The sequence below is a fragment of the Tigriopus californicus genome, chromosome 11, assembly GCF_007210705.1.
Source record: "Tigriopus californicus strain San Diego chromosome 11, Tcal_SD_v2.1, whole genome shotgun sequence".
Classification (NCBI taxonomy): domain Eukaryota; kingdom Metazoa; phylum Arthropoda; class Copepoda; order Harpacticoida; family Harpacticidae; genus Tigriopus; species Tigriopus californicus.
The window spans coordinates 3,969,769-3,992,274 of record NC_081450.1 but is presented as its reverse complement, the minus strand read 5'-3'; the positions used below and the strand labels follow the sequence as shown (position 1 = coordinate 3,992,274).

General features: G+C 41.8%; 3 protein-coding genes across 3 annotated transcripts; 1 reads left to right on the top strand and 2 right to left on the bottom strand.

Annotated features, from left to right (window-relative positions):
- Positions 1 to 5,126: 5,126 nt before the first annotated feature.
- On the bottom strand, positions 5,127 to 8,939 carry LOC131891210 (ubiquitin carboxyl-terminal hydrolase 22-like). Its single transcript, XM_059240734.1, has 6 exons — positions 8,584 to 8,939; positions 7,171 to 7,570; positions 6,543 to 6,779; positions 6,294 to 6,476; positions 6,008 to 6,218; positions 5,127 to 5,425 (listed from the first exon to the last, which is right to left on the bottom strand). Exons 1-6 carry the CDS (start codon positions 8,829 to 8,831, stop codon positions 5,199 to 5,201), a joined length of 1,506 nt encoding a protein of 501 aa, XP_059096717.1. The 5' UTR covers positions 8,832 to 8,939; the 3' UTR covers positions 5,127 to 5,198.
- A 1,047-nt stretch (positions 8,940 to 9,986) lies between these two features.
- On the top strand, positions 9,987 to 12,835 carry LOC131891209 (protein TRC8 homolog). The gene has a single exon (XM_059240733.1). The coding sequence runs from the start codon at positions 10,398 to 10,400 to the stop codon at positions 12,708 to 12,710; it is 2,313 nt and encodes a 770-aa protein (XP_059096716.1). The 5' UTR covers positions 9,987 to 10,397; the 3' UTR covers positions 12,711 to 12,835.
- A 5,046-nt stretch (positions 12,836 to 17,881) lies between these two features.
- LOC131891212 (uncharacterized) lies at positions 17,882 to 18,859 on the bottom strand (the record flags this gene model as incomplete). Its single annotated transcript, XM_059240736.1, is given in 3 exon segments — positions 17,882 to 18,260; positions 18,372 to 18,594; positions 18,678 to 18,859. Coding segments are annotated over 3 exon segments (543 nt in total). The 3' UTR covers positions 17,882 to 18,066.
- Positions 18,860 to 22,506: the final 3,647 nt, after the last annotated feature.

Sequence of the window (22,506 nt, the reverse complement as noted above, 5' to 3'; positions counted from 1 at the left end):
GGGGTTATTCTGTGTCAAAAATGAACCACATCAATACATTTTTCTTGGTGATAAACCATCATGGATCGAAAGAGTTAAGTTCCATAATTTACTGAAAATGGAACCTTTTCTTCCAATGGCGGGGAGGACGCTGTCGTCCCATGAAATATTTGCTCTTTGGCAACAAACTTTAAACATGTTCAAACGAGAAATGTTTGTGAAATGCTTGTGAAATCCCAAACAAGTTTGTCAAATGGCTAATTATTTGCCGAATTATTTGTCGTGTAGACGCACCATAAACTCTTCTCAGTAAATTGGTAGCTCTAGTCGCAACATCCCGTGATTATTTATTTTATCCCATCAGTAGTAGCCGTTCCTGGGTGGGATTAGGTTTAGGAATTAACCTAGCATTGCTTTTTATCCAAATATTATTAGTATTAACAACTATGATGCCAAGGTGGCCTTAAAATCACTCAAATGTTTAAGCTCCCCGCACCCGACGGCATTACGGTAGATGCTCAAATGTGCTTGCTCCAGTATTTGTTTATGGTGCGTCTACACGACAAATAATTCGGCAAATAATTAGCCATTTGACAACATTGTTTGCCATTTCACAAGTACTTCACAAACATTTCTCGATTTGAACATGTTTAAAGTTTGTTTGCCAAGAAGCAAATATTCATGGACAACAGCATCCTCCTCAGCCCTTCCAACCAAGGTGTCCATTTTCAGTAATTATGGAACTTAACTCTTTTCGATCCATGATAGTTTATAACAAACAAAAATGTATTGATTGTGGTTCATTTTGACACAGGATAACTCCAACTTAGAGTAGGAAGGCCCTGGAATTGTCAATCAATGTTCAAAGTCATCAGATGTTATCCCATCCCCTCTTAATTCAGTAGTCACACTTCCATCTCCTATCGAGGATTGAATAATGATTGAATGATGATCGATCGATCGATCAACCAACCAACAACACCTATCCCCGGAATCCGGATTCATCTCCTCCCGTCCAGGCAATGGAAGCGTCGACCCCAGTCAACCACCCACCCTGGGCCTGTCCTCAGGCTCAGCCGATCATGGACATGGCCCCGGCCATGGTCCCGGCCCCTTCTTTTACATCCGTCTGTGAGCAAGACTTGAGCGAACCAACCAAAAGCTCGATGGATGGATGGATGGAATGGATGAATTCCTTGACCTCGTCCAAAGAAGATAATCCGATACAAGTTGGATAAGATCATTCAGAGACAACGGAATCATCGGCTCATACCTGGAGGTTCTTGGCTATTTATTAGTCAGCCCTCGGCCGTACACACATGGCCTGATCGGTCCTCTACGTACATACACCCTTGAGACCCAGCTCCAGACCAGGCAGCCACTTTTGGCTGCTCTTTCGTCCATTTCCCGCCGCCAGTTTAAGCCGTGAAAGCCAGATCAGTCGGATCTCAACGGATCGAGTCCTACCCACTCACTGACTCATTACCTTAAAGCTGCCCATGACCATCACCTTCCCTGTGAAATGCCGTTTGTTCTTGTGGGCGGTCCTTATTTGTTTATAAAACTCTTTTTAGTCAATGCCATCTGTAATGTTAACTGCATATAAATATCCAAATGGTCTTTGTCATGTTAATGCTCTTACTATATTTGTGTTAACGTTTCTGACATGACCTTTGAACTATATATCGTTGTCATACTTCGACCCATACTCGCTATTAAATAGTTTATCATATTATTGGAGAACTGTTGTCCATTTATTCACGATTATAAAGAGCTGGAAAATTGGTGGGTTTTCGTTTCCAAACAATTGGTTTATGATTTATAGTCAAAATGAATGTCGAAAACTTTCGAAAAGCTTTTTTTTTATTTAAAATGAATCATCAGGTGGCTTCTGGTATAGTTCATAGAACGGGGCAAAACACGCCTTCAAGTAGTAATCGTTTCAGTCAAAATTGACCGCACAGAATGAAATTGGCAAAATAAAGGACCTTTTTGGAAAGCGAAACATTCTCATCATGATAGTGCCCATTGGTGTTTTTTTTTTCAAAATTCATTCCTCAGTTTTCCTCTGTTCATTATAATAATCATCTTGTTTACCGTGCATAACATAAATATTGAATGAAAGACCCATTGAGAAATGATACAATCACTTGCATGTTCGTCTGATTAGAAATCTGATCAAAAAATTTGTCAAACCGTTTTGAGGGTGTAGTTTCGCGTGTAGACGGCTCAGAGATGAACTGTTTGTCAAATACCAAATATTTCCGAAATTGTTAGGCAAACTTTGTGACAGAATGTTTCTCGTGTAGACGCACCATTACTTAATGCAACGTTCATTGGATCAATCAGGGTTTCCAGAGTGTTTAAAAGCTGCCCACATTAGCCCACTATTCAAAGGCGATGACCGGTCAAATTCAATGTCGTAACGACCGATTTCCCCTCTTTCAAATGTCTCTAAAGTCCTGGAGAAAATAGTTCAGACTAAATTAGTGGAATATATTGATGATAAAAAAATAACAGCTCCACGCCAGCATGGCTTCAGGGCCAATTTTAGCACTGACCTAATTGGCACAGCACAATACAGGACTTATATAGTGCGTTGACACTGTTTATTTAGATTTTGCCTCTAACCTATTTTTTACAGACAACAGATTCCGTTTAAGAGGTTGCGCGAGTGATTTCGGTTATCGTTCCGAAATATCCTTGTCTCGTTGGGATTAGGGTCCTGTATTCTAAACACATGGGACTAGTTGGGACCAAATACAACAAGTCCCCCAAGGCGATGTCAGTTTATAGATACATATGATTGAAAAGAAATGATCAAGATCAATTGTGGTAGAAGTAAATACTTCGGTCAACTGTATTACCAAAGAAGGTGAAAATTACTCGAAGGCTGAATAACATACGTTAAAATCTTGTCAAAATGCGTTAACAATATACATCAGAAGGATAGGGCGTGACGCAAAACCACCAGAAGCATCCGAAGTAACAAAGAAAACATTGAACCAAAGGAAACTTCGGATGAAAGAACATTTAGAGAGTTTTAAGTGACGTGGGATCTCGCTTGGGTTTCTTGGTGGGGGAAAAATGATCTGTTTTGGGGCTGATGGACTCTTTTTCAATCCAATCAGGCGAAGCAAGATGGGTTGAGATTGATGTACGATAGGTAAATTAGATAGAGGCTTCACTCCAAATTTTAAATCTATTTCCTTTTTTTCAACCAGAGATTTATTATTTCCACAAACAAAATATTACTAATGGAGCAAATTTCCCTAAGTATCTTAACTTTGAGAGCACCGCTCCAAAGATGGAAGTTTTCTAACGGTACGGCGTTTTGAGCTCCTTCATCACAAACAACTTGGGACAATAATTATTACTTCACCCTCAGGAATGATCTCACTTTCGCCCGTTTAAGCTCTTCAGGCAGCAACTTATGCTGTAATTTAAATGCTGCAAAGAAGCTTGGACTCAGCAAGCCTGGGTTCGAACCAGGATTTGCAAATTGGAAACCTGATACTCTACGAATACGGTACCGTAGCTAGCAATTATGGTCATATAGCATCCCCTCCCCATCATACAATTATGATTTTCCTCAGTGGAAGGATCGGATTCAATGGAAGTATAGTCGAATTATAGTAACTCAATTCACTCGCGCAACCTCTTAAACGGAATCGGTTGTCTGTAAAAAATAGGTTAGAGATTTTGCCAAGCCTTTTGGTAACGTAAGGTAGGCCACGGTCTATTACTAAGAAGACTTTTTGACATTGGAGTCAGAGGCAATATATTAGAGTGGATAAAATGTTTTTTTTTACATGGCAGGACACAACGAGTAAGAGTTGAAAGTACGTGTAGTTCTTAGTGCGTCTCGAAAAGTAGTGTCAGGTGTACCCCAAGGTTCAATCCTGGGCCCCATTTTATTTTCTGTATTAATCTCGCCACTTCTTACCCTAATGTTGAACTCCTCCATCTCACCATATGCAGACTACTCTTCAGTCGAAATGACCAAAACTCTTCGGAACTGCAAGCAGACCTCAACCAAATATACAAATGGGTGGCTGAAAATAATACGACCATAAATGGAGACAAATTTCGAGTCATGTCTTTTAGAAGCGACCACGATAATTCCCCGTCACACGTAGCTAATTCTAATAAAGAAATTGAAGTGGTCACTAGCGTTAAGGATTTGGGACTTGTTATACAAGACGACGGAACGTTATCTAAACACATACAACTCAAAGTAACCAAAGCATTTCAGATTTGGGGCTGAATTTATCGTACTTTTAAATATAGAGATAAGGTTACAATGATGACTCTCTGCAAGAACAAGGAAGTCTCTAGTTGACATATATCCAGCTTTTGTTCGTCCTCATCTTCAAAGTACCGCTCCAGTTTGGAGCCCCTAGCACAAAAAGGATGTGAACCTCATTCAAGGAGTCCAGAAGCGCAAGATGCGTATGTTTCCAGAAATGAGTGGATCATATACGAGGAGAAACTTCAAGCATTGGGTCCAAGTACCTTACAGGAAAGGAGAGAACGTACAGACACCATCCAAGCATTTAAAATGATCAATAAAGTAGACGAGATACGTAGATGGCAGTGGACATGTCGTGCCTCTTCAACAGGACATAAACACTCGTTCACGAACGGCAGGGAACCTCAAAATCCCCGTGACCAAACTCGACGTTGAGAATTTAGAACTAATTTAGTTAATAACCCGAGATTGTCCCTCAACAAACCACTTCAAAGTTTGGTTTGATGCTTTGTGAGATGGGAACACCGTTACTTCACCACATTTCTACGTTATTACCCACTGCGTTGAGGTAAAAAGTGCTGAATGATAAGCAGGCGACCTTAAATTTTGAAGTTCACCTCGAGAACTCAAAAAGGAGAAAATAGGCGTTTACAACAAGAGCAGTTAATAATTCAAGTACGTGCATGCAATCAGTGACTTTTAGATAAAAGCATTGTTAATTGTGTACAACATATTGCGTGCCCATCATGAAACCCGATTTGCAGACTGCGTTTGTGACCATGAGGAATTGACGTTTCGGGCGTTTAGAAATCTAGGTTTGAACTAGAGGGCTAGTTTGAACAAGCTTAAAATGAAACGAGCACCGTCTCCGCTCATTCTCGCGTTTCAAGGTAGATTCATTTCATGAATGATTTAATCCAGTTTTTCCCACCTAGACCACAACACGGATTTGCATATCAATTCACGGTTAACTGTACTCCAATCTTTGTTTGTGATAAAATAAGAGGTATCCTTCGCTATCCAAGACATCATGGATGGAGGCAGGAACAATTTGATGATCATTACACAGATACCACTTATCGCGATGTTGCCTAATGTACGACATGTAATGACCGGCCTCTATGGTTCCAATGTGGTTGATGACGGCGAAAAGGGTATAACGATTGTTCCGAATGGGTGAATCCGTAAGAGCGTCTGAAAATTCAAGAACAATATCAATTCACGCAACAGTCACGGCTAATTCAAAAAGGATTTCGTTCCACCACCATTCCGTCTTATTTAGTGAAAGAAACTAACCCATCTCAACACCTTTGTAACTCCCAAAATCATAAGGAACAACCCTTATTTATGACATAGATACACTTCATTTAGTGGAAGTCTTGGTAAATAAAGCAAATGCAAACAACCAACGACCTTTCAAATTTGGATTTGGTGTTGAAATTGGATAAAGAAACTGTCCATTGTGAAAATTTAGCTTGTTTGTAACAAGGCAAACAAGTTTTTAGTCTGAGTAAAGATCAATCACGTAAAGCAATAATATCAAAGTTGCACTTCATGATTTTAAAAGCTAGAGTAACACTACTATGATGTGTTTGGGCATTTCCCTCAAAAACTTGGTGCGGCATTTCAACCACTTTGTGCTGACAAAGTTCGCTCATGATTTCTGATCACATTCCTAAACTCAAACTACTTCAAGTCGAAACAAAAGTATCATTATTTCATCATGACCTTCTGCTTTTGGTCAGTGGAGATGTGGAACCCCGACACGACACTTACCATTGGATGAAGTGGAACTCGAGCTAGAAGAACCACCGGTTTCGGATTTGCTATTACGCATATGAGAGACAAAGGGTGACATATCAAGGTGTTCCGGGAATGCCACTCGGGTCGTGATCTTCTTGTGGAGTCTGGAAGAATGTTCGAAGCGTTTCAAGTGGAAACTGGCCACAATAGGCAGTTTCTTCATGGTGAGTTGTTTCGTGGACTCCTAAACAAACATGATCCAGAATGATTGATTGGGTGATTGGAATGGTGAGCCGAGTGAAGTTAGGGTCACACTCACTTGATAAGACTTGCAAATGGAGCATTTGATCTTGGCCGTGGATCCAAGATGTTCAGGTTTGGTAAAGCGTTCCAAGCAATGATGCAAGGACACGGGTCCTACTTGATTTTGAGGTAATACCGTGGGCAGATCCAGCGAGATGTCCCAAAATGGATCGATTGTCGTGGAGACATTGCGACAGGCCTGAAGAGTGTCTCAAGTCAGTTCCCGCCCGTTGAAGATGTTGAGAACAGGAGGATCAGGACTTACCTGACAAACCACATCTGACTGGAGTTTTCCCGTGAAGATGGTGTCGACAATACAGTCACAATTGGACGGGTTCACGTCAGTCCGGCGGATCAAATGTCGATGAAGGAGATCCAGAGTCGCGATGAAGAACTCGTGGGCATCTTGCTGCTCATAACCGGCCAAATGGTGGGCGTGGGTCCAGGTCATGTGAAGAAGAACATGGGGTACCAAAGGGCTTTTGGCACCTGAATAGAATTCCTGTTGAACGAGATGCGACATTTAAAAAGCGTTTCATGAGATCAACTCTTGAGGGAGTGTCGTGTCCGTATTTGCACGGACAGGACCAGAGGTTAGATTTATAACTGAAGATGAAAAATCGGTACAAGATTACGAATAATATATGATAAGAGGCTGCGCCATGCACGTTGGCACATATCAAATCTACAAAATGATGGTTGTTTTTTTATTAATAATCAGTCATTCAGCCCGAATTAGGGACTCTAGAAAATGGCCGACTACATTTCAGTGTCAGATATCGCTTTTTTTTTCACAACAAAGTTCTACTTCAAACGCTTTCACGTATGCAGTTAACCCAGAAGAATTGAAGCCCATCAAAGATTTAAACATAGAAATGAAGCGATTTTTGTACCTGGAACAACCTGGATATTTCGCACACAATGCATTGCTCTTTGTTATCCTCTTGCGAGCAAATATGACGGTCTGACAAGAAATAGTCTCTGAGTAGCGGGGTGTGAATCAAAGATTGGACAATCACCGACATGAAGCACGTGTTTCCCAGATTGACCAAGCCACGAAGGCCCACCGTGGGCGAGGAGGACAACACTTTCCGTTTCTTGTGTTTCTTGAGCAATGAGATCTCCTGTTGCGAGGCTTTCCAAGGCTGGAACTTGACCCCTAGACCCAAAGAAACATGGTATTGGTTGAACCGATGGTCGTTGAGGGCTTCCAACTCTTCATCGTACACGTAGTCCCCGCACACATGGCAAAACACTTGCCCGCACGTCAGTTCCACAGAGAGGTTGTGTATGCTAAAACAAAGCAAATAGCGTTCAATAGCACTTGGGAAAAATGAGGTTCACCGAGCTTGAATTGGGTTTAATTCTTCAGGAGAACGATGATTGAGCGCTATTTTTCACAAGTACGCCCAAAAAAGCGGCATTTTTATGCAACTTTTAACAACTCATCCCATGTCTTTGCACTTTGTTCTAAGTAGTTGCTAGTGCAAAAATGTAGAAGGAAACGCGTCTTGTGACAATCGCGAGGCAACGGCAACGTTATATTTCGCTTTCAGGGGCATATCTATCAAACGTTGTTCTTTGGGTGCAATGTCACAAAACAAAACCGAAAATGACAAAAGAAGGAACGTGAACAAAGGCTAAAAAATAAATATGACTAATTTATCAATTATGCAAAATCTGTACAATTCGCCGTATTCGACTGAAAACAAAGGTCTTGGCATCATGCGCCCTATAGGTGATAGCTGTGGATAGTGTCAACGGTTCGAATCCCTTCAATGACTATGACTTAAGCATCAGGTGGCAACTGCCAAAATGGAAAAGCCCCTACCAAGAATAATCAGTCAATCTTGCTACAAATCCCAAAGGAAAAAGCATCAACATCTTTCTCACAAACAACCCTCATTCAGAAAGGTGTCTCATACTAGGATAAAGAAAGGTTATTCTCCACCGATTAGTTGGCGGTGAGCATTTTTAAATCCATGCCAAAATGTTATAAGATTTAGAAAGAGACTTTAAAGGTTATTAATATTGTGTTAGGTTAGGTTGGGTTAGGTTTGATTAGGTTAGGTTAAGTTTAAAAAAGTAGCACCGCCAACTAATCGGTGGAGAATAACGGTTTTTTTTTGGTTTGGTTTGGTTTTTCACGGGCTTTTCTAACCACTGTAAGAAATGTAATCCCCAGTACTATTAAAATGAAAGGTTACAATTCGTCTATTTATTACCTGTCAATTTCTATATGATATTTGGTCTCCCAACGAATTTGATTTTCGTTTACCCTCATACCAGCCCTAAATCTCTCTTACCGTTCCCTTTGATGTGGTCCAAAGTGATCTTGGCCATTCTTGGGATCATGGCAACCAATATAGATGCAATGGAGGCAACACTGAAGGACAGATTGCTTCATTCTCTCGCTGCATTTGGTGCACTGACGCATCAATGCAGATTGACTCCGTCCCAATGCCGATAACGGAGTAATAAGGGCACGGTGGAGACGAATGTACGAGTCAATTCCATGATTGGTTTTGAACGATGACAAATGAGCACAGGACATGGTGCTGGCGATTGAAAACAATTCACTTTTTCATGAAGACTTCACACACGTTCCTTTAGGTTCTACACAGAGGACAGACGCCGGCATTAAAATAGGTTTGCCTTGAAAGAGCAGAAAGGTAAAAGTAGGGTTGCCAAGTGATTTGATGGTTGTGGGTCAGATTGGGAAAAGTTGTTTTAAGGAAGATAGATGATTAGTATCGAAACGAGGGGCAGAGCTTTAGAAATCATTACTTGCACTCCCTTTCTCACTTATGACTTTTGTAAGTCATGTCTTGTTGCTTCGCTTTTCCTTTCATTGCACGAGTCAAATTGGTCATCGTGCCTTGTTTGATGGTGTAGCTGAAGGACATATGGGTGGGTTAGTTCGTCGTGATTCTCCTTTAACAAACAATGCTGCTGGCAGTGACTGCATGGGAGTGGTAAACTAGACCTTTATCTGATTAGCAAAGCCAGCCTTCACTTTATGAAGGCAATTTTTCAAAAATCTTTGTCTGTGACGTTTCCTTATTTTCTCTCTGAATTAAAGTAGCCGTTGTATTATTTGCACACAATCATATCTTCCCCCTCATTCATCATCTCTTTGTCAAGAAAGGCCGTAAAAATGAGACTGTACATATGTAATTTGACCTTTGATACATTTTGGCAGCACTGGCTGTAAGAGGAACACACTCATCAAAGATCGTGTGCCATGAGAAACGCACTTCTTCATTTTATTTTCTTTACATAGGCGATGTAGCAGGAAAAATGAAAACAACAATAAATTCTAACATCATGCTAATCAATTATCATTGGATTTCAAGATCCTTAATTTTAAGCTCATGATCTCAGGCCGACCAACGATCTAACTTCCATGAGGAAAGCACAATGAGGTTGAGTGAAAGCTCATATTTTGTTACGTTCATCAGGGTGGCAATATTTACATCATTTTATCTTCGCTATAATACCCGTATGGCTCATTTGCTTAGCTGCACCATCCATCAGTATTGAAATTGAGTCGTAAAAAGCGCCATAAATTCTTTGCACTAGGCTAGAGACCAAAATACATTCATACACAGCCTAGGCTACCAATAAATGTTTTGCCTTCTTTTCCACACTCGACCCAAACCAGTCACTTTAAAAGCATGACATCAAGCACCCACTTGATGCCAACCAAGTGAGTGAAGGAAGAAAATCTTGGGACTAGTGAGTGGCTCCTAAGACCCCAAATCCACTTGGATCCAGGTTATCATTGACATCATTGACATCAGCCATCGTGGAATTTGCAGCTCATCAGAGCTCTGGCACATTTCCGCGGGTATCATCTCAATCACTTTTACGTGTGTGTACTACAAGCCTACCTCCAGCAGTTACCAGTAGGTCACATGGATAGTAGTACTGCTGCTTTACTAGCAGTCCTGTCAACCTGAACGTTCACAATCTGCCCCTTTGGATGGCATCAACTTTGGAGTCCACAATCCCAACAGACTGAGGCCTCGTAATGGCCTTCATGGTTCCCTGGGGACCTCACGAGCATTCTGTGTGACCACTCCAGCCTTGCCTGTGACTTACTTAAGAGTGGCTCAACATGGCCAACGACATGTATTTCGGGTTTCCGGGCAAATCCTTGGACATCGGGCTTCGCCTGCCTTTGTTGTATCTGATGGATCAACTCCTGCTGAATGACATGGGTCTGAAGGGAATGTCCGCCACTTTCACCGAGGAAGATGAGTTGTTCCTGGAGAGCTTGGGCTACAATTCCACCTTGAATGAGACCCTGTCGAAACTGGATATGGATAGCCAGCAGTATGAGGCTCTGTATGAAAGGTTGTATGGCAGTCCCATGTGGACTGTGTTGCCTCATTTAGTGGTCTTGACCATTTGCATGAACTTGTACCTCTTGGCCGCCTTTTTGATCACACTCAACACCAAACATCTGTTAACTGTGTACGCCTACTTCTTGGGCTTGGTTTGCATTCCCTTGTCTTGTTTGAGCCATGGCATCATGTTGGACGCCTTGAGCACGGCCCATTTGGCCCAAAGTGTGCCCTCCAATTCGGAGTGGATCATCCACAAGTACCTCTCCATGTCGATTCCATTTATAGTGGAGTCTTCGATTGAGATGAAGGCCATCATGGTCAACTATCTAATCCAGCCGTTCCTCGGCTTTATTCTGTCCTCTATTTTGAGGCTGCACTTTGACAACTACGACCTCCTACTGAAGCTCGTGACAGCCTCGTTTATGTCGCCCAATATCTTTGCCATCTTGGGATGTTCCGTGGATGTGATCTACTTGACCACGGCTCTGTCCATTCTTCTTCCGTTGGGTTGTGTCTTGAGAGTGTTTTGGAACATCTGTGGACATGTGTGCCGATTCTTGCTCAGGATCTATCAATCCAAACGACAGTTTGTGCAAAATTTTGGCCTCAACACATTCTTGGAGACTGAATGGACTCGTCTGAGGGTTCCGCTCCTGTTACGCACCTTCTGGATCACCAGAGTTGCCTTGCTTTTGTTGGGAGAATTATTCAAGCTGGCCACATCCGGAGGCTTGACCTCGCTTATGGACTCACCCTCTATTCGGGGAGCCTTGTGGGGACACGCGAGAACTATCACCAAAGAACTCACTGTTCGTGGTGCAGAGACCTTGATTGCTGTCCTGGGGATGACTAGCATAGTCAGCTCAGTATGTCATTATGTGGGAGCCTTCTTCCACCTACTTCTCAATGCCGAAGATGAGGAAGAAAAGTCCGTGGCCTCGGTGTCGGCGGTGCTCTTCTTTGTGTTGGCCCTACAAACGGGTATCACGAGTTTGGAGCCGGAGAAGAGGTTTTCTCGTTTGTGCAAAAACCTCTATCTGCTGCTCACAGCGTTGTTCCATTTCATTCATAACATGGTTAGTCCTGTTCTGATGAGTCTCAGTGCCAGCCGAGAATTCCATAGCAAGAAGCACTTAAGAGCCTTAGGGATCTGTACCTTCCTGATCGTGGCCCCTATTCTACTTTTGACCTATTTGTGGCAGTTATTCATTGTCGGCACTTGGCTTCTGGCCGTGACGGCCTTTTGTATCGAAGTTATAGTCAAGGTCACAGTCACCGTAAGCGTCTACCTCCTGTTCATTTACGACCACTACTTCAAAGAGGGAACGTGGGAACTTCTGGACGACGCTGTCTACTACGTCAAGGCCATTGGTAACACGGTGGAGTTCTGCTTCGCAGTCTTCCTATTCTTCAACGGAGGCTGGATCCTCATGTTTGAATCGGGTGGAGCGATTCGCGCCTTGATGATGGTCATCCATGCCTATTGTAACATCTGGTGCGAGGCCAAAGCCGGATGGCAAACTTTCATCAAGCGGCGGACAGCTGTGGCCAAGATATACGGTCTGCCTGATGCCACCAAGGAACAATTAGATGAGAACAATGACGTCTGCTCCATTTGCTATCAAGACATGATCAGTGCAAAAGTCACTCGGTGTCAACACTTCTTTCACGGGGTGTGTCTCCGTAAGTGGCTCTACGTACAGGATACGTGTCCACTCTGTCATAGTGCGTTGTATGCTCGAACCCCCAGTGAAATGCGAGATGAGGAACACCCACTGCCAGGTCAGACTGCGAACGCCCCACCTGCCGAGAATCGAGCCAATAATGGCCCACGTGGACAGTCTCCGGCCAATGGAGGAGGTGTGGCGAATGGGACCCATAATCCGGATGATATCATCGATAACGACGAGGTTGACGAGGATGGAGACGATCATTCCAATGCTGGCGTGGTGGATGAAGACCTTTCGGATGGGGAGATCAGCTCTGAAGAGGAACGAACTGATAATGACCTGATTTACGATTCAATGGAAGATTTCGGCAATAGCTCGGGCAACGAAGAGGACCGAGCTTTGAGGACGTGATGACACAGACTTGATCCTTTCCATGCACTCTACCTTGTGATACTACGCCATTCTAACTCGTGCGCACTCTTCAATGTGTCCGTGAATTAAAAAGAATTAAATAAAATATTCATCCTGAAACAATACCCCTTTTGGTTTTAATATCAACTCACCCAGCGTTGGGATTGAGCACAGTATTTTTAGTTATCCGAGAATTGCAATGTAAGGGTGAGATAATATTTCGGCATCTGATGATAAGAATGTTTCTCCAGCTTACCTAGTTTTGGGGTATTATATGGGCAGTTGCCAAGAAGATGCAGTCTGCAGTGAGGTTGATAAAATCAATGGTCTCAAGACATCATCTTATCGTTTGGTCAGGAATGTTGTGTTGATAGTTTTTCTATCATGTTCAACATTTTCTTCATCCAGAAGGATTCAATGATCCTAAATCACAATGCATTGTTCCAATAAAACCCCATGCAATATAGCAAGTCGCTCAAAATAAGGTGATTCAATGTTCTTACTGAAGATGGATTATGGTATATCTGAATTGGTGACGTGTAGGATGCCTCGAGATGACTTATGTGATTTTGCTTTACCAATGCAATATCACTACAAATGGTTTCCTCGCCAGTAGAGACGGCCAAAATGTGAGGAAAGAAATGTCCATTTTATAACATAAAATATGCACAATAGCGGGTCAAAATATGCAAACAAATATGCGCTAAAACTTAAAGTATACATAATAATTTTTTCGTCTTTGGCCAGAGTCAAAATATTCATAGAAATATGGAAAAAATGTAACATCCTTAATATGCAAATAAACTTATTTTAGGACATAAAACGTATGATGCATACTTGGGCAGACTAAAGACTTAAAGAATGCAAGAAAAGGAATACCACAGAAGGAAGAAGGACGCAGAAGGACCTTTCCTATTTTCTTCAACTTTCTTGAGATTCTTGGGCCCGGAATATTCCACATCGAGGTTCAACGATCGGCCTTACCAACACCATCGCACATCAAGTCTTTCTATCCATGGAAATGCTTTCAACTAATCAAGAAAAAAGATCAACTAGCATTACCATTCTTGACCATAAGTCATACAGGGTGTAGGAGCAAATCTGAACACTCTTTAGGATTTTAATTTCCTACTTCCTAGGATAGGCAGACATACGGTTTGTTTTGTTGGAAAGAAGATCAACTTGCTGAAAATTAGCACTTGGTGATCTTTTCCATGAAATCGAAAATAACGTCTGAATTGGCAAAAAGATTCAAATTTCCGTTTTGCTCATTGATGGAGTCTGAATTTCAGGTATATACAAGGTCATCAACTGTCTATGTTGTAAACAAGACATTGAATGACAAGGGAGATCTGAAGAAAGCTTCTGGGTCAGAAAGGGCCAGCAAGTGTTTGAGGTCAAATGGACATTCCAAGTCTGATTTTGGTACTTTGGTTGCATGATTGTCAATTTGGAGCATTGCGTTATGAATCATCACTGCCATCCTCAACACCATGATTCATCCAAAGAAGATCACGGACTTTTTTTACCTTTGCCTTACCTGCGTTTCATCTTGATTAGATAGGAATGGATTGAGTAGGGCTCTGTATCTAGTAGAGTACAAAAGTGAGATCAGCACACTATAGCAATTTAATGTTAATTCCTTTCCAAAACAATGAGTTTACCAGGGCCCCAGATCCAAACCAAACACATTTACATAATATTCTCTGATTCTACCTGTCATATACGGCTTTAGCTACCCTTCAGGCACCCTTTAACGTACTTCAAACGTTTCAAATGCCAGTTATTGAGCCACTTTTTATATTTCTATCTAAAAATACCTAGTTTGAATCTGGTGTTGCTGTGATTGCAGATAAGGATGCCTGAAGAGTAACTCAAGCCTTAGAACTGACTCTTAAAGCACAAAAATTCACAAAAATGTGTTTGGTTTGGATCTAGGATCCATGTAAACTCAATGTTTTGGAACATAATTGAAGGTTCAAAATAAACTGCAATGATGCTCTAACCTCACTGTTGCACTCTTTTAATACAGGGCACTAGGATTGAGTGCAAAGAGAATGAAACGATGTAAGACCATACAAATAAATGAGTGAAACAGGCCAAGTCGGAATTTTTCTGAGATGTTTGTAAAATGTGACAAGCACCACATTTGAATTAACTTGAATGAAGTTTCACTCACTTCACAAACTTATAACAGTTTATAGCTTATAAAAAATCATTGACCATTGCTACATGAGCAAACATATCTTAGGACCTTTGTCTTAGGAATGAGGTAAACAAACCCTTTTTCATAAGTCCACAGGGCTTTATTGTATGGCTCTTGTGCATGTGCACATGTATGAAACTGAACATGCCATTTTCAGCTTTAAACAAAATAACTGTCCATATTCATGGAACAAGTTATTGACCCCTTGGTTCCTTTTAGCCTGTGGCTGGTTTGGCTTGGTCTTGTTATACTAAAAGTAGCAACGGTGGGACTTCATGAAAACTGTCAGGGTGTGCATCAAAACTAGAGGGCTTGTCAGAGAAAAGTCACTCCAACCAAGCCACTTGAGGCTTTGCTTTGAACACATTTTGGTAGTTGGGCAGCAGGGTGTCGGGCTGATTGACTTCACTTGCGTTATTCAGTTCCAACCAAAGCAGACAAACGAGCCATCAACTCACTGTCTCCCTGAATTCAGAACTTGATTCTGAGAATCACATAACTAAATGTGTTCAAAGCCAATCCCCATCGCACACACCAGGCAACTGCCAAGGGGCCAAAAAAATCTCAGAAATCTTGTGAGTGTCGCTTCTCTGACTCTGACTTCTCTAATCAAAACCATCCATCCAACATAATGCCATGTTTTTGTAATCACGCAACTAAAATACCAAAATCAGACTTGGAAAGTCCATTTGAGTGTCTAAGGCCATAGTCAGGAAGGCAGTGTGGGAGGACATGGGCCTGAAAAGCTATATCAGGACTATTGGGCACTTGCAGATCACAATGGCGAAGGAGAAGAGGCTAATCAGGTGCAAAATGTTCTCAATGATTGCATTTTGAAGATCTTCTCCTGCAATCCAACGTTTTCATGACATAGCCAGTGGTCTGGATACGTTGGTGACCCTGGGTATACCTGTAATTCATACTCCAGCCTAGAGCAAATCAGAAATTTGATGCCCCTTTTTCTATTTTTATAAAACAGATTTTGAAATGTTATAGATTCGCGAGTATATCCTCTTTACAACAAAAGTAACTATAGGTCTCTAGATATCCTAAAAGTGAGACGTTAAAATTCTACTGAGTGCTCAAATTTTGCTCACGCACCCTGTAAATCTCTTGTATCTTTAAATTAAAATTCACTTTTCGTTTATTTACAGGAGAGATGATATTTCTGAACCCCAAGGGCAATAAATTCGTAAAAAGCAATAATGTAACAATTAAACCACCAAAACACTTCAACATGGAATATAGGTGCATGTTTTCACCATTTTCATCACTTACTTCCGGTAATTTTCATGAACAAAAAGCAAATTTTCTGAAGCAAAACCTTGATACATAAACATGGTCTGATGATGGAGGCGGGTTCTGGCGGGGCTAGACTGTTGAGTAGCAATCACGGAACTCGTGCATCTATAACAATTCCAATCAAAAAATATTTCTCTTTGATTTTAACTAGTAGTCGTGTGGCGATATTATCCAATAGGTACAATTAGAATTCCGGTGACTTAAGGTCAACGTCAAATTACCTAAGTGCTGAACAGACATTAAAAATAAATCATGAATTTCTATCTTTAGTTGAAAAACAATGTCCACCGGACAAACTCAACTAAAGTCAACTGTTTGATAAGCTTTTTTTCTTTTTTTCTTTTGGATTGCCGTTTATTTCAGGTACTAAAGGGGCTTAATGCTCTGTATATCTTTATCGTCGATTTGTAACAGTTATGGTGACATGAGTAACAATTACGATTTGTGTAATTTTATTGAACTAAAAAAGATTCAAGTCGGGTAATCACTTTTGCATGGTTTATCTTCGTACTGCTTGCAACACAATGAATTCAAGCTCGTTCGAAAAAAATCGAGCGAGTCTTCTTGAATTCCATGAATTCAGCTCGAATCGCCGAGATGAAAGCGAACTCTTCTTGGGGCTTGTTCCATTGAAGATTGTCGGGGCACCTGACTCCAGAAACTCGATAGAGACCAAGTTAATTAGTGTTCCCAGTAGCCTTCAACGATTCCAGGTCCTTGTCCGCGATATATTGGAAAATCTGGTGGTGGACACAGTGAGGCAATTATGACAGAGACATCTGGAGGAGGGTTTTCTGTTTGCGAGTTTGCGAGTAGTTGAAGCGTCTGAAATTGGCAAGTGAGTGACTCGATTCAACTGACGTGTGTCCTTTTATCTATTTCAAACAGAGGGCCCTGGGTCTCTTGGTAGTCCTCCTTGGTTGGTATTAGGATCGTGGCCACTGCCAACGCTATCGGTCACCGGCTGAGTTGACCGGCGCACCTAACATTTATTACGTTTCGTTAAATGGCGTGTGAAAGAGCAATATTGACATGGATGAATTCGCACTTTATCAGATATTCCTGTAGATATTCCCAGGAGACTGATTAGTCCTTCTCAATTGCTCGAGTTTCCACTCAGTTCTAGGCGGGCCTAACTTTCCGTGGAAGCGGGTAGCCCAATACGAGAGCTCTCTCAATCCTGTGATGTTCCTATTGAAGCATCTTTAGACTTGTTCGACCTTTTGCAAACCTGCTGAACTCATTGGAGCCTAAATGGGTGAAACATATTCAAGATGCGGCTGAACAATCGACTTGTACAGAGTTAGCATCATGATACTATCTCTGGACTTAAACATGCGAAATATCCAACCACATGTTTGAAAAGCTTTATCCACCTTCAACTGGATATGCTCATCGAACTTTCCATTATTTTGAAGGACTATACCTGAATCTTTTAAAGATGAGACCTGCTCAATATCTTTACCTCTATTATCTACCAGTGGAGTGTTCAAAGGAGTTGACTCTAAGGTCATTGAGCGGAATTTCAATCCGTTCAGGGCCATATTGACTTGTCATAAGAGTATCAATGCCGATAACACATTTTATGAATGAAACTCTTATTTACTTGGAATAGTTGAATAAGTTAAATGATTAAAATGAATATTCCTAATGTCTGAACAGATTACTTTACATAGGTCTGTTTATTCATTTGCATGCTGTGGACTGGTATCTTGATAAGACAATGCCTCTCTGTTGCCAAAGAGTGAAAATTGACGTGCATGCCAATCCCTCGACTTTGGCGATGAAGATATTATTAAAGATGCGAGTGCCAATATGTCTTAGACTCGAGTATTCTTGACAAACTAATTAATAACCATTTTGCTCCATTTCCTCTTGCTCCAGAATAACCGATCGACGGTACATCAAGTAAAAGAAATCAATGATGTACAAGACTCCCGTAGCTAATGACATTACGCCCAAAGCTCCAGCCGCCTCATAGTCACGTCGTCCAATGTTGGCATTGGTTGTCAAAGCGTTGTTCCATGCAAAGCAAGTCATCCCTGAAAGTACAAAAATATGTCACATTCACAAAGCCATCTACAATTATATAGCTCTCCAAAAGAGACCCTGCATATCGGATCGGAAGAATTATTCATTATTCATCAACAAACCTCCAGTGGCCAGGAATAGTCCGCCTCCCGCAAGACTGAATACGGCATCCATGAAAGTTCTTTGGACTGCCGATCGTCCTTCGGCAATGTATGTCATGAGGAGGAGAGGCGAGATGATGGCAAAGGCCGTTACCGTTCCCGATCCAATGATCTCGGTGTCGGCTTCTGTCTCGTAGCGATCATCTTGGGAATGCAGGATCATATCTGTGGCTCCAAAAAAGATCTGGAAAAGTAAGCGGCCATGATCCAAAGTTCTTCTGGGTAGGGTCCAAAAGTTTGGGAAGTCTATATGCTTCTGCAACTCACTTGTTGTCCCCGGTTTCCGATGCGGTGTAGCATACAGCAAATAATGGAGGCCACTGATTCGATCAATTTGAAGCCTCCACCAATGGAACATAATTCCCCCAATCCACCCTCTTCGTGGTAAGACATGTTTGGAAAAAGGAAACGCTTTGGATCTTTGCAATAAACGAAAAACACGGTATGTGTGAGGAGAAATCTTATCTAGTATTGGGGCCCTTAATCTTTCATCATATCGCAGCTTTTTGGCCAAAGAGGTCCTGATAAGATTAGAAAAACGCTCATACATGAGTTTACTTGTTTTTAATATGTATCATTTTCCACATGATCATTTTGAATATTCTGGGAGTAAAACTTGGTAGTTGGATTTGTATCAGTTTTGCAAGTGATTTTGGTTCAAACTTATTTTAAGCAGTAACAATTATTTTCTATTGTTAGGCCTATGCTCAAACGATATCACGAGGTTTGACTCATGGCCTGTCAACATTTCTTATCTCTCACGCTAATGCTTTTGGTGTCAAAACATTCTTATCGAAGTCGAATTCGTATCCCAAACATTCATTAACCACCTTTCAACTCATAATGCACTACATTTAAGCTTGAATACAAACATGAAATTTACGCATGCCATTTGCTTACTTTAAAAATACATTATGTCTGAATGCAAGTAACCATGATTCTGACCCGTATTGATTACTCACGTTAATCCCTATGAAAAGGTGTGTGTTAACTTGAGAAATCATAATTTCACGCGTAAAGCCTCAGTGCCACTGGCACTATCCAATTTGTACCATCCAAGGGAATCGTTTCCCGATCGAAGATTTGCGTTTTTAAAGATGGAAATGTTCAATATTCATTTGAACCTCCGGTCTTTCTTCGAAGTAGTCTTCAAAGTTCTTCTAAGTAGGTTAATATTTTTTGTTGTCTTGTCGTAAGGTATTTTTTTGCATTAATAATGGCAAGCGAGGTTTGACCACTTGACTCCAAATAGTTTGGCTTCTGGGGGTCTGGCTTGAAAGGTACAACAACTATCAGGTAAGGAGGACGAGTAAAATGTCTTTCTAATTTCTATTTGCCCTTGTCCTATTTTCACAATCGATAACTAGATTATTTTTCTTCCCGGGGTCCAAGAAATCCAGGAAAATCTAAACCAACAACTCTGCTAAAGTGTTCAAACGGGAAAACATATTTTTTGCTTATACGATTGACAATGTAGGTGAGGTTGTTTCAAATTAACGTGTTATACTTTTATGTTGCGTTTGACAAAATCTTCCAAATTATTATTAGGGAAGGAACGTTGTGTATTGGTAAGCGCAAATTCCTAGATCTAGAGGTAGGAAGTCCTTGATTCGATTCTCCGAAAGAAGAGTTTTAGACGCTAACCCAACCAACAGAAGAACGGAGAATCAAACCGATATCGAACATGACATGGTCTATCGGAAAATTGAAAATAAACAATGTGATGGCTGGTTTCACTGGCCGGGTGAAGGTCAACTCTCCAACCCTAGCGTCTACAGGCCTACAAGCATCCCAGACCAAAAAACAAGAAAAGATTTGGGACCATACAGACTTAATGTGTATTTTGCGAAGGCCACTGCCCTTCTTTCTTGGGCTCCATCATTGTTTTATTTACTCTCCGGAATAATCGCAAAGACCGAATAAAGATAAAGTTGTATTAGATAGATAGGTGGTATGGAAGGAGGTCTTTATGGGAAGACGTACAGAANCGCTTCAATGAAGATATCCAGATAGACCAAATCCAGTTCCATCCACGGGTACGGGGGTAAATCACCACGAAACAATAATCGAATAACCCAAATGGCTCAAGGACACCACGGAAAAACGACGGGATGACCACAGAAAGACCATGGGCGATTGAAAACCAAATCCAACAAGAAGAGTAGAATCGACCCAATTGTCGACCAGCGAAGAATGTCCAACCGATTGGGACCCACAAGGAAGATCACAATCGCAAGTCGGTTACACCTCCACGGGCAAATGGGCAACCGACTGCGCCACGGAATAATCGCAAAGACCGAATAAAGATAAAGTTGTATTAGGTAGATAGGTGGTATGGAAGGAGGTCTTTATGGGAAGACGTACAGAAGCAGAATGAGCATGGCGTGGGCCAAGAAGAATGGAGAACAAAGACATACGATCGGAAAGGTGTAAGGATACATGTACGCAACCTATATCACACAATCATTCCAACCCCCCTAGATTTGGAGCACGAATAAAACAAAACAATCAAGTACGACAAATCTAAAACGGGTGTTGCGACATTGAGGTCCGTTGAGATCGAGTGCTTGGGAGGTCTCGAGTCATATTACCCGCAGGACGCGCCTATTCCTCCACGACTTCAAACCATTGTCAAAAAGAAGAAGGTAGCGACGTTCAAAACTTTTGAGAACGGTCGCCCTGTGAGAGGGCCAACCTTGTGATGCTGGGCAATGAACACGGACCTTTGAACCAATAGGAATAATGGTCCGAGGTTGAAGCACTGAATCCTGAGATCCAACTTTGACTGCAGCGATCAGCCTATTAGCCGAATTGTCACTGACTGATTCGATTTCCTTGGGAAGCGGAAAATTATCATCAATGATGGTGAGGGCCTTGCAAGCATTCAAGCCAAGGAAAGCGTCGTGTAACTCCGGGCAAACTACAATAGGAACGTTATGGGCAACCATACCATTAAGATCCAATGTGGCATAAAACATCCCCAGTTTCCGGATTACTTTCCCGTTAATGCTGACAACAGGTTTAGCCAATTTTGTCAGTGTAGTAATTTCGTTCAAGCCGGATTGATGAAATATTGAGGAAGCCATGACTGAAATATTAGCACCGGTATCAGCACAAAATCTAACTTGAATTGGCCTGCCTTTAGATCCTATTGGTGAGACCCGAACGTTGACTCGACTGGTAGTGGGACATGGCGACGGTGAGAAAGCAGCCCGTAGTTTCATGGAGCCGACTCGCGACTTTGACGGCGGAGAGACCCTGGTAGGAGGTCTGGATCGGCATACTTTGTCCCAATGTCCTCTGTGGTGGCAAGATCGGCACCGACTACTCTTGGCAGGACACATCTCAATTGGATGGATTGGAAGGCCGCAAAACGTGCACAAAGAGTTTTGTGCGACAGACTTCGCGATGAGTTTTCCCCTCTGAAGTCGATAATTCGACTTGGAACGGACGGCGTTGACGTGAGAGGAAACAGAAGACGAAGGCATGTCCTTCACACCTTGACGAGAGGTTTCCAACTTGAGAATATGATGACGAGCTTCTTCAAATGTCTAGGGATTGCGTTCCATCACTATATCCTTATCGGATTCGTTGTTAATAGCTTGAAGAAGAAGAGCTATTAAGAGACTGTCCTCCGTGATGTGAGCGACATCTGCGAAATCGGCCAAATTCCGAATTGAATTGCAGAGACTCGTGTAATCTTGGCCATGTTCTTGACGCACTTGCAGCAATTCACGCATGTCCAAGTGGATGCTCCGAAGACTTCTCAAGTGATCCTTGATGATTCCAAGAATTTCATCAACTTGGCGTCCAGTATTTTGCTTGATACCCAATGAATGTTGGACGATCTGGAGAAAACCAGGGCTGCAACATTCCCAAAATAAAGACACTTGAGTTGGTTGGTCTCGTTGAGGCAACGAAATCAGCGTGGCATAATTATTCCACAATGGACACCATTGAACGAAAGTCCGTAAATTAGTGTCCTCCTCCAAAATTGGGGGTCGTTTGAAATCGAGTTTGGGAAGGCCCGGAGAAGAGTTGATCCTTGTAACAGGGCTGTCATCTTCAAACGAGTTTAATGATCGGTCAAAATCTT